The 19101-nt window shown below is 41.9% G+C and overlaps 1 protein-coding gene across 2 annotated transcripts in view; it reads left to right on the forward strand.

Moving 5' to 3' along the window:
* The window catches only part of dcps (decapping enzyme, scavenger), a 96621-nt gene that overhangs the window by 64076 nt on the left and 13444 nt on the right, over window positions 1–19101 (forward strand). For both annotated transcript variants that reach the window (XM_072238424.1, XM_072238425.1), the window contains exons 3-4: window positions 4947–5092; window positions 10789–10902. In XM_072238424.1, coding sequence (XP_072094525.1) covers window positions 4947–5092; window positions 10789–10902 — 260 coding nt within the window. The remainder of the gene's footprint in view (window positions 1–4946; window positions 5093–10788; window positions 10903–19101) is intronic.

The following is a 19101-nucleotide window of genomic DNA, read 5'->3' on the forward strand; positions in this document are numbered from 1 at the left end:
ACTGACTTTAAGTGTTTCGCACACCAAGATTAACTGCCTCAAGTTATTCCCATGTCATGATTCCTGAACATATTTTCCAGCTCTAGCTCATTTAGCCCTTGAATTGATTAGAAATGTGTTATGTGTTATTGGAAACATGTGCGTGTACTTCCTGAATATGCCTGCCAAAACAAATGCTCTAAAGAAAAGGCTAATGCAGTGTTGTCTGAATTGAGTGATTACTTGGATATAATTTCATAGTTGCAACTTGGCTTTCGTGCTCAGCCAACCAATGTTTTCCTTCCCTCCATTCCCTCAGCAGATCCACTAAAAATACTTTAGCACTCAATCTGAAGTTATAGTAGCTGGGGTATATAGCCGTTGTTTTAGAAGTTTAATTGTGATTCTGTGGCATTGAAATTCCCAGTGGTTCCTTTGACACATTTGCACTTTCTTATGTCCTTTGCTTCTCCCAGGACATTGCATGGCCAGTATTGTACATAGTTGTTTGGTGTCTTTTATAGAACAAGCTTATTTGTCTTTCTGTGCACTTTCTTGTATATCCTTGAGGTTATTTGATAGTGGGAAATTGTTCTCTCTGGGTAGAAAATTCATGAATAATTTTGTTGTATTGTTTTGTTTCTTGCATTGCTAGACTCTTTGGCCCCTTCAGCCAAAATCAACTATCTCGACATCAAACAGGAATTAAAGCCAAGTCTGAGTGGTTCAGTTGCTTGCTTGGGAAATGTGTTGCTATAATTCCAGCCTGCTCACGATGCTTTCTTTATTGTGTCCAAGCAATTCACTCCAGCAGCTGAACCTTAGTTATCATGACCTAAATCTTCTGCATGAAATGTTCCAGGTAGAACAATCCATTGATTTTTTCACTGTTACTTAATGAAATGGATAAAGGATCAATACTGAATTTTCTTGATTTCTGACTAAAGGCAAACATATTTAAACAAAAAACTTCAGTTGTAAAGTAATTTATTAAGAAATAATGTTGGCAAAAGCAAAAGTAACACAAACAACAGTTATGTCATATTTAACATTTGTGATCTTTTCAAAACAGATTTTAACAAAATAGTAGGAATTGTGTTTCTTGATGAGTTGTAGTTGTTTGACTTGTGCTTTGCAGATTTTGAGAGGCAAAAATAGTGCAAAAGAGGAATAGTAAGGTAAGGCACATGGGTTCATGAATGATTCAAAAATCTGATGGCGGGGGGAAGAAGCTGTTCCTAAAGTGTTCAGTGTGGGTCTTCAGGCTCCGATAACTCCTCCAAAATAGTAGTAATCAGGGGAGGGCATGTCCTGGCTAGTGACAGAGTACAGGTTTCCCCCGCTGTCCGAAGGTGAGCGTTCCTATGAAATGGTTCGTAAGCCGGAATGTCGTAAAGTGAAGAAGCAATTACCATTTATTAATATGGGGAAAATTTTTGAGTGTTCCCAGAACCAGAAAATAACCTACCAAATCATGCCAAATAACACACAAAACCTAAAATAACAGTAACATATAATAAAAGCAGGAATGGTATGATAAATACACAGCCTATATAAAGTAGAAATACTTTTCTGCAGCACTGTCTAGCGCAGCGAAAATCTTGCGGAAGCGCTCTTGGCAGAAACACTCTCTCTAGTAACCTTTAAGCTATGAAGATGCCAAGTCATACCAAATAACACATAAAAATACACAGCCTATATAAAGTAGAAATAATGTATGTACAGTGAAACTTACGGAATCGGAAAGACTCCAATAAATTACAGTTTTGTCACAGTTAAACACTTGCTTATACGAATAACCACCTGACGCAATCAGCAATCGCCTCTGATCTGGGCTGACATTTACGTGCCAGGTGGCACCTAATTAATTAGCTTGTTTATTTTGGCTTTTTCCTTAAAGATGTGCTGGTGCGTTGCGACTACTGCTGCACCCTGCATTCTTCGCGGCAATGTATCAGTCCACGGCCCGGAGGTTGGGGACCACTGCTTAAACTATGAAGCTGCCTTCGCCTCAGAAACCAATCAAACCACCCATGACTACCTTTAAATTCCACTTTCGCAACACTTTCATCACCATCGTCCAGTACTTTCTGTTTCAGCTTATTAAAAAGACTGACTGATTTCTCCTTAAGTATAAGAAAACTTAACGGAACACCACGCTTTGTACACCCATCAATCCACTCGAGCAATAGACTTTCCATTTTATCCATTACTGGATGCCGACTAAGAGAGACCACTTTGCTACGAGCAGAACTAACAGTAACATCGGCAGCTTTCAAAATTCTTTCTCTCTGCGTATAAACAGAGCGAATGGTGGATGCAGGCAAGTTCAACGCGCGGACAATGTCCTTACTTCGTTCACCACGATCAAAACGCTTAATTATGTCTAGTTTTATGCTAAACGTAACACCCTTACGAGCTCGTTTAGGCTTTTCCGATACCTTAGAACTCATCTTGCTAATGGATGCACAAAATAAATCGAGATAAAGCACGTGTTTAAGCAATGGCGGCTAGAATGCAGTTCCGGGGGAGGAGCTTGGCTGTTCGGGCGCACGCTGCCTTTTCTCGTAACAGTGAAAACACCTTCTGTTAGCGAAAACAGGTAACTAATGTAGGTCTTTTGTAACAGTGAGGTGTCGTAAAGTGAACGTTCGAAAAATGGATAAAAACCTGTAGTTTTTATCAATTTATCCACTGCATACGACACCTTTGGAATTAAGGCATAATGTTAAAACTAGCCCGAATCATCCCATTTAAAATGATCCTACGTCTCCTCCACAGAATGACTGGCACCCGTTCTTTCTTTAGTGTCTAGGAAGTGACACTATTCGCATTATGAAATTCTGCAATAGTGTCCCCTAGGGGTCAGCTCTGGCTCCGAACTTGTTCAATCTGTACCTCAGTGACCTCCCTGAAACCAAATCTGCTAAATTTGGATACAGTAATGACTGGGCCATAGCCTTCCAATCAAACAATGTCAAATCCATTGAAAAAATCATTACCCAAGATATCAACTCCTTATCCAACTTCTTCTCAAAGTGGCATCTAAATATGAATATCAACAAAACAATAACTTACATATTGCATCTGTACAACTGACTAACCAAACTTAATATCAAACTAAATGACAAACAGCTACCCAACGATCCACACCCAAAGTACTTAGGAGTCACAGTAGATCGAACTCTCTCATATAAGATCCACCTTCAAAATGTTGCAAAGAAACTAAAATCCAGAATGGCCATGATCAGAAAGATAGCAGGAATCAAATAGAGTGCTAACCAGTCAGTCCTATGAGCATCTAGCCTAGCGCTAGGTTTCTCAGTCACCGAATATTGCGCACCCACCTGGGAAAAAAGTGCTGACAGAAACATCGTGAATACACAGCTCCATATTACTATGAGAATAATTTCAAGAGTCCTAAGATCCACTTCTGTCCAATGGCTCCCAACAATGAGCAGAAGAGTGTCCCCGAAGATTTATAGAAGATCAGTTGCAGCAAAATTCTACAAGTATATCCAAAATATGCCTAACTTTCCAGTTCGTTAACTGATCGAAAATACTCCTCCAGCTCCCTGACTCAAATCCTGAAAACCTTTCTACAACTTGAAAAACCTCGACTCCTATGACAAACCCACTGAATGGTGCCAGTAACATGCACCCGGGGAGAGATCTGATCGATGACCCCACCTCACGTGTCCCGGGCTTTACTACAGCTACCAGAAAAAACTGGACAGCTGCAGATAGACTCAGAAGTCGATGTGCTAAAACAGTGCAAACACTATACTAATGGGGTGTCTGACAAACCCAAGCTTGCCCCTGTGATGCCCCAATCCAGGACGTCCTCCACCTGGTCCAAACACGCCCTCTCGCCAAGATCTGAGTCGGCTTTTCCGCTGTCCATCGATGCGGCCACAAGCTGGAGGAGTGGCTTGACAAAAAACAATTAAAACTGTGAAGAGGGAAAACACCTGCCATATGAATCAACAACAGTCCCTGGGCTGAATCTTCAAAAGATCACCATTTACAGTATAATGCATTTGGCGCTGGTTTGGCTTGTCCAGAATTTATTGAATAAGGATTGATTCTTTGGCTTGAAAATATTGGTACTTCTGGTTGCTTGAAGTGTTGTGCACATTTGAGAGCCATTTAGACAGACATTTAAGTAGAAGGATGCAGTCCTAATGTTGTCAAATAGGATAAGTGTAGATCAGCAAAAAAACCGGTTGGCATGGAGATAGTTTAGGAATGAATAGTTAAATTAACTCTACCAAAAAGTCACTCAGCTATTTTGGGAGTGGTGCCTGGAGCGATGGGGAAGTAGAAGAATGCTGAAATCTTACTTCACCATTTACATTGTGGGGAATCGCAAGTAGTCTATTGTTCCTCTGTGGCAAATTTAAATATAGAGTGAGATGACCTTCCTTAACACGTGGAATAACTTTAACATGAAAATCTCCGCCATAAACTATTGAACCCAGCTATTTTTCTGAAAGGGAATTTATTGATAGGAAACCTCAGAAGAATGAGATTAGTCTGCATTTGATATTGAATGTTTTGGGGAACATGTACAATGGTGGGATTAGAACAGCTGGCTCCCTTAGGTACAAACACCTTATAGGCCAAATGGTCTGTTTTGGTGCAGGAACAGTTGATGTTCTATTACAGTCTTTATGTAACAGCCAACCAATGAATAGAAGCCAGATACATTCCTGAAGGCTTAACATGAGTGGTTATGGCAGGATTAAAGAGCTTTGATCTGATCTGTTAGCTGTGTGTTTACTTTCTATAAGTCTTTACTCATTAATTATAGAATAGAATTATTGGAGGCTAAGAAGCAGGCCACTTGTTCAGACGGATTACAAGGAAATAGAGGGCAATAACGAAGGCTTGGATGTGAAAAAAAAACCTAGCTTTCTGTTACTTTTTTTTAACAATTCTAAGACAAAATCTGTATTTCTTGGCAGAAATAAAGACCACAGTTATATATCCAGCAACAGAAAAGCATATCAAGAAATATTTGCAGCAGCAGATGCACCTCGTCAATGAAACAGCAGATGACTACAGAACCATTACTGCTCCTTACCTTCAATCTCAAACCTTCAGTGTTCAGGTATTCTGAATTTCAATAAATAAATTCTGCTTTCTCCTTTCTCAAAGCTCTATACCTGACCTGGGAAGGGGTATACAGATACTGTCATTGAGGCACCACATTTTGAAGATGTCCTCACTGGTTGGGAGTATTATGCTTATGATGGAGTGACTGAATCTACAACCCTATGAAGCCTTTTACAATCCTGTGCATTGGTGCCTCCATACTGGACGGTGATACAACCAGTCAGAATGCTCTCCATGGTACACCTGTAGAAATTTACTAGTCTTTGGTATTTGACATTTTCACCCTGGGGAGATAAGATTCTGACTGTCTATCCTATCCATGTCCTTCATAATTTTACATACTTATATCAGCCTGTAATGCTCCAGAGAAAACAATCCAAGTTTATGTCTTCTCCATATAACTGATACTCTCTAATCCAAACAACATCCCAGCGAAACTCTTCTGCCCTATAACTCCTGTTTAAAAAGTCTAAAGGAACAAGGAAGATTCGGATGTGATTGATGTGAGTTACCCACTTCGCTTAATATGGCTTGGCGAATGTTAAAGATGAATGGAGCATGAAACCAAAATTCCTTAAGCTAACTATCATCTAATAATCAGAGTTTTGGAAACATGCCTATCCAGTTAATTAACATAGGAAATGGTTCATTTTGCCATCTCCAAGTTCCCCTTGATTGTTTATTTTTTATTTAGAGATGCAGCACAGTATCGCCTGCGCCACCCAATTAACCTACTAACCCATGTGTCTGTGGAATGTGGGAGGAATCTGGAGCACCCTGGAAAAACCCATGCAGTCACGGGGAGAACGTGCAAACTGCTTCCAGACAGTGGCGGGAATTGAGCCCGGGTCGCTGGTGATGTAATAGCGTTGCACTAATGGCTATGCTTACTGTGTTTTTTCCACCAGTAGGATTTACTTCAAAGTACATTTATTATCAAAATATGTATACATTATACAACCTTGAGATTCGCCTCCTTACAGGCAGCCACAAAACAAGAAACTCAAAAGAACCCATTTAAAAAAAAATGGCCGACAAAGTAATGGGTGAGTGTGATTGGCGATATCCTCAGTCCTTGCTCTCTGTTAACAAACACGACAAAGTGAAAAGTATCTGATCCATGCTTTCACATTCATCCTTTATTTCAATTTGATTTTTAGGGAAAGTCTTATTCATTGTTTCCCAGGCCCTGGTCTCTCTTCACCAAAATCTCAATTCTCATACTGTTTTGTTCCGCAGCAGTTTTCTAGTATCTTTCTGTGTTGCATCCAAGTTTTACCAGGTTGAAATCTGTGCATAGGTTACATTTATTTATTGAAATTACTTTTAATGAAGCTGTGTTGCAGCAGATATAATAAAGACTACGAGCCAAGCTACAGAGTAGTTTAATTGGGCAAAAGTCCCAGACTGAAATAGAATCTTTTCAGGAATGTTCATTTTGCTTGATTACAGGCATTGTCCATTACACATTAAAATATATTTAGTGTGTTCTTCACAAGATGTTAATTCACATTTTCCTTCCTCTGATCATATTTGCTTCTCTTTTATTCTGAATTTTTAAAATTTAATATCAGAATGCAGTACCAAAAGCAATAGCAGTTCTTCGGGATCTTTCAGAGGCAAACATTCTTTACGTGTGAACTGAACAAGTGACTATTGGCAGGATGTTCAATCTTTAAATAAATATTTATTGTGGAGCAGTAATTGATATAGGCAAAGAATACAGGTTTTTCACATGATTACGATGCAGGAACAGTGATGTTATGTCTAAATTGGGAAAATCTCTCTAAGATGGGACTGATGGGACATTGAAGCCGAGCCATCTTGGTGACAGAGGTCCGTGATATTGGTGAATTCTGTTAAGGGAGCTTGTTTGGTTGCTGCAATGATCCTGGATAGGAAAGAGTAGCTGTAGAATCTCATAACAAGGACAGTGTTCAAGCAAAGACTGCTTTCTGGATATTCTTGAAGTTCCTAAGCATCTTATAGAAAGTACATCAGTGTAGACTTTCCGCCATGCCAAAATATTTTTACAGGATGCAGAGGGAAACTTCTGGTGTGCCTTACCTTTATAATCAGAAGCGCAAACATGGTAAGCTTCAGGTCACTAGTGATCCTCAAGAACACTAATGCTGGGTTTAATTATAGTCATAGACCTTTTGGTCCATCAAGTAAATACCAACTATTGAGGATCCATTTATATTAATCCTATTTTTATTCTTCCCATATCTGGAATATTTGTCACCCTGCTAGACAATTATTATCCTGTTAGGTGATAATTGATTGGCTAATTAGCTAATTGGTGATAACCAATTTAAAAAAAGTTAGGGTCAAACACGGTGGCCATTGTTGGACAAGGTCAGTCAGCTGAGGCTTTGGCTCAAGAGAGTTCGGCAAGAAGTGGGGGATGCTAAGGTGAGGTTCTATTAAGGTCTCATTTTTTCCTTTATTATTGCACAGGTAGAGCAGTGGGAATGGAACCCAGGGCAGTGATGCGCTCCTCTTGCAATGTGTGGGAAGTCAGGGAGAACTCCAATGTACCTGATGACTACACCTGCAAGAACTGCCCCTTATAGACAGTGTTAGGGAATTAGACCTTCAGATCATTCAGGGGACGATAGATAGGAGTTACAAGAAAGCTGTCACACCTAAATTGCAGGTGGCAACTGAGTGACCGTTGAGAGGGTCCTCCACTGGTCAATATATATAGTTTTAGATAGTGTTAGGGTGACCTACCAGGGAAAAGCCACAGTGGTCAGTGGATTCATTAGTTAGAACAGACAGGAGGTTCTGCAAATGAGAACAAAATTCCCACAAGATATGCTGCCTCCCAGGTGCCAGGGTCAAGGTCAGGGTCATCTCGGACTGAGTCCATAGCATTCTTAAAGGAGAAGGTGAGCAGCCAGAGTTCATAGTATACATCAATACCAATGACATAGACAGGAAAAGTGATGGGATGCTGCAAAGTGAATTCAGGATGCTAAGTTTAAAGACAGGACCTCTAGGCTGGTGATCTCAGGATTGCTACTCATGCCACATGCTAGTGAGGTAAGAAATATGAAGTCAGTGTAGTTTAACATGAGGCTAAGCAGGCGGTGTAGTAGGGAATGCTTCAGATTTTTAGATCATTGGGCTTTCTTCCAGGGCAGGTGGGATCTGTACAAGCAGGATGATTTACACCTAAACTTGAGTCGGGCTAATATCCTTGCAGGAAGGTTTATTAGTGCTGTTCCAGAGGAGGTGAGAACCAGAGTGGCAGGATGTAAGTGGAGTGGCTGTGGGGAAAGTAGATTTTAAGATTACAAGCAAAGATGGATACCTAAAGGTTGAGCACGGTAGGACAAATGTTCTGAGTTGCATCTACTTCAGTGCAAGAAGTATTGTATGTCAGGTAGAAAATCTGGCTGAGTGGTGCCGTAACAACAAACTCAATGTCAGCAAGACCAAGAAGCTGATTATCAACTCCGGAGGAGGAATCCAGAGGTCCATGAGCCAGTCCTCATCAGAGGATCAGAGGTGGAGAGGGTCAGCAACTTTAAATTCCTCAGTGTTATTATTTTGGAGGAACTGTCTGGGCCTGGCGCATAAGTGCAATTGAAACAAAAGCACGACAGCACAAAAGACTTCCTTAGTGGTTTGCTAGGTTCGGCATGACATCTAAAACTTTGATAGTGGAGAGTATACTGACTGGTTGAGGATGGGAAGGTAATGGACATTATCTTCATTGACTTTAGCAAGGCCTTTGACAATGTCCCACAAAGGAGGCTGGTCCAGAAGGTTAAGTCGCGTGCATTCAGAATGAAGTGGCTAACTGGATCAGCAAATTTATGGTTGACACCAAGACTGTGGGGACATGGTGGACATTGAGGAAGCCTATTAAAGCTTGTAAAATGATCTGCACCAGTTGCGAAAATGAGCTGAAAGTTGGCAGATGGAATTTAATGCAGACGTGTGATGAGGTGTTGCACTTTGGCAGGACAAACCAAGGTAGGGCTTACACTGTGAATGATAGGGCACTGAGGAGGGTGGTAGAACAAAGAGATCTGGGAAAAACAGATCCATAATTCCTTGAAAGTGGTCTTGCAGGTAGATAGGATCAGAAAAGAGCTTTTGGCATATTGGCCTTCATAAATCAGGGCATTGAGTACAGGTGTTGGGATGTAATGATGAAGTTGTACAAAACATTGGTGAAGCTGAATTTGGAGTATCGTGTGCAGATCTGGTCACCTATCTACAGGTCAGATATCAATAAGCTGGAAAGAGTGTAGAGCAAGGGTCCCAACCATTTTATGCTAAGAACCAATATCATTAAGCAAGGGGTTCGTGGAGAAAATTTACAAAGATATTGTTGGGACTTGAGGACCTGAGTTAGAGAAAGGCTGAATAGGTTAGGATTTTATTCCTTGGTGTGCAAGAGAATGAGGGGAGATTTGATAGGAATACAAAATTATGAGGAGTATAGATACAGTAAATACGTGCTGTGTAAGGTTGAGTATACAAAATTATGAGGAGTATAGATACAGTAAATACGTGCTGTGTAAGGTTGAGTGAAACCTGAACTAGAGATGCAAACAACAGGAATTCTGCAGATGCTGGAAATTCAAGCAACACACATCAAAGTTGCTGGTGAATGCAGCAGGCCAGGCAGCATCTCTAGGAAGAGGTATAGTTGACGTTTCAGGCCGAGACCCTTCGTCAGGACTAACTGAACGAAGAGTTAGTAAGAGATTTACTAGCTCTTCCTTACTCTTACTAGCTCTTCCTTCAGTTAGTCCTGACAAAGGGTCTCGGCCCGAAACCTCGACTGTACCTCTTCCTAGAGATGCTGCCTGGCCTGCAGCGTTCACCAGCAACTTTGATGTGTGTTGCCTGAACTAGAGATCATAGGTTATGGGTGAAAGGTGAAATACTTAAGGGGAACCTGAGGGGGATCTCTGGTGGTGCGAGTGTGGAACGAGCTGCCAGCAGAAGTGATGGGTATGGGTTCAATTGCAACAGTGTAGTTTGGATAGGAACATTGATGAGAAAGGTATGGAGGGCTATGGGTATGGGTAGACGGGAATAGGCCAAAAAACAGGTCAGCACAGATTGGATGGGGCCAAAGGGCCGATTCTGTACTGTAGTGCTAAGTGACATTATGGCTCTAACAGGTTCCCCTTTATCTTCCTTCTAGCTTTGTTCCCAAGAAACTATAAGAAGTTTGTATTCTAGCAATCCAAGAGTTCCTAGTGCAGCCACAAGAAAATCTGCCCCTTAGACTTTTCTGGTTTTGGCAGTTGGCCTACTTATAGATCATAAGACATAGAAATGTGAAATAAAATTATGTACTTTATTCTTTAAGTGTCTATTTTTAAAAGACTGAGAGAAGTAAGTTCATTTACACTATCTTTTGTTAGGTAAAATAAAAGCTGAGCATTTTTTTTCTTCCATTTATGGCAGGTTAATGATTCCACCTCCTTCATAAATAGTCTTCCATTTGTTGACAGAATGTAGAAACCACTTGAGGGTAATGAAGGCTTATTAACTTCCACAATTTAGAAGTCCTCTCAATTCCTCACGCCTACCAATTGGTAGCATCAAGCTGTCTCAAATAATTTAGCATTTTGTGTGCATGAAAATATACAGATATAGAATGACCTCTTTAAATCTTCTGGTCAGCTCTCCTAAATTAATTTCTGTATTTTATTTCAGTGGGTGTACAACATTCTGGAAAAGAAGGCAGAAGTGGAGCGAATAATTCATGAACATCCAGATCCAAAAAATGGTTTCATTCTTATTCCAGACTTCAAGTGGAATCAGAAGCAGGTAGGATTATGAATGGGATGCCATTTGTTTAGTTTTGGGATGTCAGTGATCTACAAAGTCACATTTATTCTCCATCCTGGACTAATCATGAGCAAGTGGGACAGACAAACCACAGGTTTGAAGGCTTCTGTGTTCTAACATTATAATCTGGTAGCAGAGCCTTTGTTTTATAGGTGTTAAGGGTATGGCAGCTTATGAAGCATAAAGGCCTAGGTATTTTACTGCATGCAAATGAACGCAGTAAGTTGGTTGCAATGTGGAGCTAACATTTATTTTAGGTGTTACCATGTTCCCCGGTGGAAAATGTTCTGTCTGGGACCAAGATGGACCAAATAGATCCTGAGACCATAGAACAACTATTTCAACTTGGGGAAAGGCCACTAATGAAGGTAACTGGCAGGAGAAGGAGTTGGAGGGAAGGTAGTATTTTCTCTGGGCTCATGATTTCTTAATTTAGTGTGGTATCTGGAATAAAATAATACTGTCTGTTATGACTGTCCAAGCACTGATCTACTGTAAAAACCCATCTGGTTCATTCATGAATAAATGTTTGTCATCTTTAGGCAGTCTAGATTATGTGCTACCCTCCACCCATCAGTTGACTCTGAACTGGTTTCGAAAATGATTGAGTCTTTCAGTGATGTTATATTCCAAAAATAATAGTTTGACCATAATAAAATCTCATTTGTTTAAATAGAAATGAAACACAGTAAATACTGAGAATATGTGGAGAGAAAAACAACATTTTGGGTTAATAGCTTTTTGTTGGAACTGATCTCCAGAGGCATTGAGACCAAGTTGTAGAAAATGAACCAAATTATTTGTACTAGATTTGAAGAGTAACATTTCTTAAGGTTCTTTGCAGAACCAAGTAGGAAACCTAGAAATTAAATAGTTAAATCCAGATATTGACCAAATAGAAACCTTGTATATGTTCAGATTCCTTATTTGGATAATCATTTGCCAATCACACTACAGTAGTACAGGTTTCCCCCGCCATCCGAAGGTAGAGCATTCCTATGAAATGGTTCGTAAGCCGAAATGTTGTAAAGCAAAGAAGCAATTACCATTTATTAATATGGGAAAAATTTGTGAGCGTTTGGAGACCCAAAAATAACCTACCAAATCATGCCAAATAACACATAAAACCTAAAATAACAGTAACATATAGTTAAAGCAGGAATGATATGATAAATACACAGCCTATATAAAGTAGAAATACTTTTCCACAATCATTACTGAACTGTTCTCCGTAGTGAAAATCTCACGCAAGCGCCGTCGGCAGAAAATCTCACGCAAGCGCTGTTGGCAAAAACACGGCGCAAGCGCTCTCCAGTAACCTTTATGCTATGAAGCTGCCAAATCATACCTAATAACACATAAAAATACACAGCCTATATAAAGTAGAAATAATGTATGTACAGTGTAGTATCACTTACCGGAATTGGTTCAGCGCCGAGCACGCTGATGATGGTGTGTTAGACTGAGTCGTCGCAAGTTGGGTGGTGCAGTGGCCCCCACCCTCCAGGCCGCCGACAGATACCGAACCGCGAAGCATGCAGGGATACAGTGGTAGCCGTGAGGCATCCAGCACATCTTTAAAGAAAAAGCCAAAATAAACATGCTAATTAATTACGTGTCAGGCGGCACCTAATTAATTAGCATGTTTATTTCGGCTTTTTTCTTAAAGATGTGCTCTGTACCTCCCAGCTACCGCTGCATTCTCCGCAAATCGCGGGGTGGTGGGACACTGTGGTGTCATCTTGTCGTCTGTTTCGATTAGAGCAGGCAGCTCATCTCCTATGACTGCCTGCCTCGCTGTCGAAGGTCGAGGTTCGTCGTCTGCTGTGGTTGATGCGGAAGGCTTGCTTGACTGCTGAGCCTCGTGTATTTTTCTATCACACAGTTCTTTGTAAGCACTCAAACCATCCTGCAAATATCCCCTAAACCTACGTACCCTTTCAAAATTAAAGTCGTACTTTATCATTGCAGCGAAAATCTCACGCAGTTGCTTCACGTTCAGTTCCTGGACGACTTCACTTTCGGTCCATTCGCTATTGTATTCAGTTTCAATTGTTATCCTTTCCTCTTCCAATTGCATCAGCTCTTCATCTATCAGTTCTTGGTCATGGGAGGCCAAAACCTCTTCAACATCATGTTCGTCAGCTTCCACACAAGCCAAACTCACTTAGTCCTTACTTTGTTCACCACGATCAAAAAGCTTAATTATGTCTAGTTTTACGCTAAATGTAACACCCTTACGAGCTCTTTTAGGCTTTTCCAATACCTTAGAACTCATCTTGCAAACGGCTGCTCACAGGCACGTGTTTAAGCAATGCCGGCGAGAATGCAGTTCCGAATCCGGGGGAGAGCGGCTGCTTGGGGCGCGCGGTGCGCTGCCTTTTATCGCGTGCTGATTTTCCCCGCGCGCTGCTTTTTTTTCGTAACAGTGAAAACACCTTCTGAAAGCGGAAACAGGGAACTAATGTAGGTCTTTCATAACAGTGAGGTTTCGTAAAGTGAACGTTCGAAAAGCGGGGGACACCTATATAGGTGCAAATAAAAACTATGAACTAGTTGCCAATAATAACTTAGAGTTAGTAAAGTCATTGTCCAGTGGTCAGTGTGTGCCTTGCATCCTATACTATGCAACGGGGAGCTATACTCTACAACCGAGGACCTTTGTCACCTTGGTTGACTGCATGTTATTTTAACTACTGTCTTACCACAGCATCCACTCCCCCACCACCTTTTTGACAATAAAGGACAACACAAATCTTACTAAGTTCAATAACACAGAGCCTCTGGAACTCTGTGACAGTTTCATCAGGGACAGTTGGCTGTTGGTTCATTATGTCAGTGACTACTCTGTGGCTATCACTCAACAAAGTGATCTCAGGCAAGAGAAAAACATATCACAACTAGCAGCAATAGGCAACAGTGGAGCTACCCCAACCTCCTAATATGGAGTAAATCCAGTTAAAGTTCAAGATGCAGTTCAGGGATATACAGTACCTTGCATTGGCACCCCAAATTACGAATGTATGGGCCCTCCAGAACACACCCAGCAACTTGACCAGTTAGTATGCGACACAACTAAGACGAAAAGTGCTAGGAGCATTAGCGTCATGAGTTAGTTCTGTACTTAAGCAGAAGACAGACCTACAGACTACCCAAAACCTATACGCGTAAAGATCACTTAAGGTCACAGGCAGTACTGATCAAAAGGTCAGTTAGTCAGTCCTTGTCATCAAGGTCCTTCTGGCCACTGGTTCCTGGCCCTGTGGCACCACTGTCTTAATGTGTAATGTATGGATATATGTCAGTGAACCCCCTTTTACCCTGGGCGTCTCAGGCAATGGCTCATTAGCCCTCGCTGGCAGTCTCCCAACTCAGCGCCAAGGAAACCCACTGTTCTCTAGCCTTGTATGTCTAGGGTACACACACTCTGGTTCCACCAAATCTGAGAGATTGGGATGTCTCTCCCACCCAAGCCCCGGTTTGTGTGAATGCTGTGTGATTTGCTGCCCTGTTATGTTAAAGTTGAATCTGAATAAAACTCAGGAGACCCAACTTCTTATAGTTACCACAGTTTATTGTGCATCTTCCTGCAGGAGTTTGAGACCCAGTTGTCAGAAGAAAGGCACGTAAGTACTGCCACCATCTGACAAGTGGGCCCACTCCCTCTGGTTACAGCCGTATATTTATACGTAGTAGGCCCCATACATTACTGTTGCAAGAGGTCATTTGAACTGGTACGCCCACCAGGTCTGTTGGTGAGAAACTTAGTTACAGATAAGAGAGTCCGATAGATCAGGGCTTAATTACAGATGGATGTGCTGTCCAGTCCTTTTCAGTTATTCCCTTTGCTAGGCCCTGACTTAATAACAGATGGATGTTTGTTCCTGTCCTTATCGGTGAGCCCTCCTCCCCCTACTCAAACGAGAGTACAATGTACAATGTTATCAAACTCTCAAGGTCTCTCTGCAAACCAAGGGAGAACTAGTATAAGCTGGTTTTAGCTAACTGCCGAAGACCGAGTTTACTTCAGTTCAAAAATTCCTATTCAGTCCCAATTATTCTTTTAGCCAGAGGTTACATAGGTTCAAAATGATTTTTTTATATCCTCAATTCCTCATTCCCTCCTTTTTTTATCATTTCATGATAACTCTCAGGGCCCAAAGGTTACACGGCTGAAGCAGCTAGCCACCAGTGGCCACAAGCATCGCAATACAAGAATGACAGCAATTACAATAAGTACAATACTTCCATAATGCGATAGCATACCACCCCAATGCGACCTCTGTCCTATGTTATGAATCTTTTGTATTTCCTGGGTTATATGCTCAGAAAGGGACGACATGTTACTAGATTCATCGGGTACGTAGGTACAGCATTCTTTCCCCATAATGGTGCATGTCCCTCCTTTTTCTGCCAGAATGAAATCAAGGGCCATCCGGTTCTGTAGGACTGTTTGCCAGATTGCAATCATTTCAGTGGATATTTCTGTTACTTGGGCCTGTGTTTCTGCTCTTGTCAGGGCCCCTGCAGTATTGCTGGCCAGCTTCTCAAGTGCTGCAGCCAAATTGATTATCTCTCTTGGATTCCTGGCTACTCCATAGGAGGGAAAAGTGATCATCAAAAGTTGCTCAGTCTCAGTTATTCCTCTCCGCTGCCTGTTCCAATGGAGGTGATCCTGCAGCTGGGCCATGACTGTCAGATGGGGAACTAAATATGCTAGGCAGGTGCCCAGCAGTGGAGTAGTAAATACCACCTGATACTGTAACTTCCAGGGAGGGGAAGATGCATTTTTTCTGGGAAATAGCAACTGTATCACCTATACCACTGCAGACCCTCCCCAACCAGTAAATGGCACCCACTGGGTGGGTGGAAATCAGGCATACATATGACACCCAAGGGAAACTGCCAGCAGATAGGATCTGCAAAGTCCCAGCAAAGGGTGGACCGGCTGTTGCTGGGTGTGAAGCATCACAGCCATTCATGATGTTAGCTGTTACTTTATAGGAATTAGTGGCCTGCAAGCCTTGCCAGAGTTGACGTGCGTCCGGTTCCATCTCTAACCTCAATCAGAATTGTTTTCTCACCCTTAAAATAGCCTTCCATCGGTCATATCTCGTCTAGTTCTGGATCACTGGTCTTCAATGCCACCAATCTAGCCCTCAGCAGACTAAGAATCTCCTAGTTCATCCATGGTTTTTGGTTTGGGTATGACAGTAGTTCTCGAAGCCGCAAACTCATCCACACACTCTTGATGAAGTTGGTGACTACTGTGGTGTACTTATTTAGACTCAAAGATGAATCCCTGAATATTGTCCAGTCCACTGACTCAAAACAGTCCTGTAAGCACTCCTCAACCTCCTGGACCTTGCCTTCACTCTCCTCACCACTGATGTTGTGGTCTTTAGTTTCTGCCTGTATGCTGGGACTAGGAGTACAGACAGGTAATCGGACTTTCCAAAGTCTGGGCATGGGATGGCACGGTAAGCCTGAATGGTATGGCCTATAGAATGATGGTGCATGGGATGTTGTCCTAGTCCAGCTTGTTCTTCCACCAAGAAAACACTTTAGGGCAGCACTGAGTGAACACTGAGCAGCACCCGACGGGAGGGGGCAGCTTCCAACCCAGCGTGGAATGCAACGTACCCACAGAGGCCTCTACTCTCTCCTACACCACCTCAGTGTCTTCTGTTCTGGGCAGTTGCAATAGGCAACCCTGCGGTCTGAGGGCCTAGTCCTCACCACAACCGAGGCAATGCAGCTCCCCCCTGTCATTTTCGCCAGTATTGCAGTGTTCTACATTACCAATGTCCAACAGGTTCCTGCAATCACAAGAAAAACATCCAAGACAGTCACTTGCACCTTTTTTTTGGTCCGCACCTCGTCACAACAACAACAGTACGTACAGCAAGTCCAGGCGAGAACACAACAATGATACGCAATAAGTCCAGCTCCATCACTATCAAGCAACTCGCTGATGGGGTTGGCCTGCAGTAATTGATGTTCTGGATAACTAGCAGTGTCTTACAATTGTAAAAAAGACATAAAGGACGAAAAATTGCACCTTTAGTTGGACCCGGAGAGGCTGCTACAACTGAACATGCTGCCATCTTACCAGTTTAATAAGTTGCATTGAAGAATTGGTTATCAGGTTATCATAGAACCACAAAATGGTAACAACACAGAAAGAGACCACTTAGCCTATTGAGTCCATACCAGCTCTATGCAGTTTGTAGTCCTTCTCCCCAAGGACCTGCAAAAGCTCCCCTTTCAGAAGGTTCCCTTCCAGACACAATTGAATGTGCCTCCGCTTTCGGCCCTAGCAGTGCAATCCAGAGCTTAGTAATTTGCTCCCTGTCTATATCTTTTGTGATTGTATATAGAGGCTAAGCACCCCTTACCCAAAAATCCAAAATTTGGCAGCCAGGTTAATGATAGCTTACCTTTCTGATGGTTCAATGTATACATTATTGTTTCATGCACAAAAATATTATATAAAGCTACCTTCAGGGTATATGTATAAGCAGTATATGTAATGCATTTGGGATAAGGGGTGCTCCGCATGTACTTCCATCATATCCCTTCTCAGGGAACAGCCCCATCCTCTCCACTGAGCCCCATCATGTAGCTAAAGCCTTCTCATCCTAGAATCATTTTAGTAGATCCTCTGAGTTGGACACAGTTGACCAATTGTGACCGAATCAGAATTTCATAAAGGTTCATCGTTACCTTCTCAGAATCAGGTTGATCAGTATCAGTATATATATAGTCTCAAAGAGAGTGTGCGCTACTTGATTTGCTATTATGGAATGAGACAGGACAGGTGATAGAAGTTTATGTAGGGGAAAACTTTGCATCCAGTGACCACAATGCCATTAGTTTCAAAGTAAATATGCAAAAAGTTAGGTCTGGACAACGGGTTGAGGATCTAAATTGGATACAGTCCAAGTTTGATGATATCAGAAATGATCTGGCAAATGTGGATTGAGACAGGCTGTTTTCTGGCAAAGGTATACTTGGTAAGTGGGAGGGCTTCAAAAGTGAAGTTTGACAGTACAAAGCTTATATGTCGGAATCAGAATCAGGTTTATTATCACCAGCATGTGTCGTGAAATTTGTTAACTTAGCTACAGCAGTTCAATGCAATACATAATATGGAAGAAACAAACAAACAAACAAACAAATAAATAAATAGATCAATTACAGTATACATACATTGAATAGATTAAAAATTGTGCAAAGATCAGAAATAATATATTAAAAAAAAGTAAGGTAGTGTCCAAGAGTTCAATGTCCATTTAGGAATTGGATAGTGGAGGGGAAGAAGCTGTTCCTGAATCGCTGAGTGTGTGCCTTCAGGCTTCTGTACCTCCTACCTGATGTAATAGTGAGAAAAGGACATGTCCTGGGTGCTGGAAGTCCCTAATAATGGATTAGTTTAGATTATGAGGACACGCAGTCCTCTTTTATTGTCATTTAGAAATGCATGCATTAAGAAATGATACAATGTTCCTCCAGTATGATATCACAGAAACACAAGACAGACCAAGACTGAAAAACTGACAAAAACCACATAATTATAACATATAGTTACAACAGTGCAAAGCAATACCATAATTTGATAAAGAACAGACCATGGGCACGGTAAAAAAAAGTCACAAGGTCTCTCGAAAGTCCCATCATCTCACGCAGACGGTAGAAGGAAGAAAATGCTCCACGCCATGAACCTCCAGCGCTGCAAACTTGCCGATGCAGCACCCTGGAAGCACCCGACCACAGCCGACTCTTGAGTCCGTCTGAAAACTTTGAGCCTCCAACCAGCCCTCCAACACTGAGCACCATCTCTGCCAAGCACTTTGACCCTGGCCCCGCCATCAGGCAATAGGCAAAGCTGAGGATTTGGGGTCTTCCCCTCCGGAGATTCTCGATCGCACAGTAGCAGCGGCAGCGAAGCAGGCATTTCAGAAGTTTCTCCAGATGTTCCTCCGTGCTTCTCACGTTTGTCTCCATCAAATCAGAATTGTGCACGGTACTCTACTTAACAAATACAGATATCATTCCAGAGCGGACGCGTGCGCTGCGTCGCACCGCAATCTTCTCCTCCCCCAAGGATGCTGCCTTTCTGAGACACCGCTCCCTAAAGATGTCCTGGGTACTTTGTAGGCTAGTACCCAAGATGGA

This window comes from Mobula birostris, chromosome 20, assembly GCF_030028105.1.
Source record: "Mobula birostris isolate sMobBir1 chromosome 20, sMobBir1.hap1, whole genome shotgun sequence".
Taxonomy (NCBI): Eukaryota; Metazoa; Chordata; class Chondrichthyes; order Myliobatiformes; family Myliobatidae; genus Mobula; species Mobula birostris.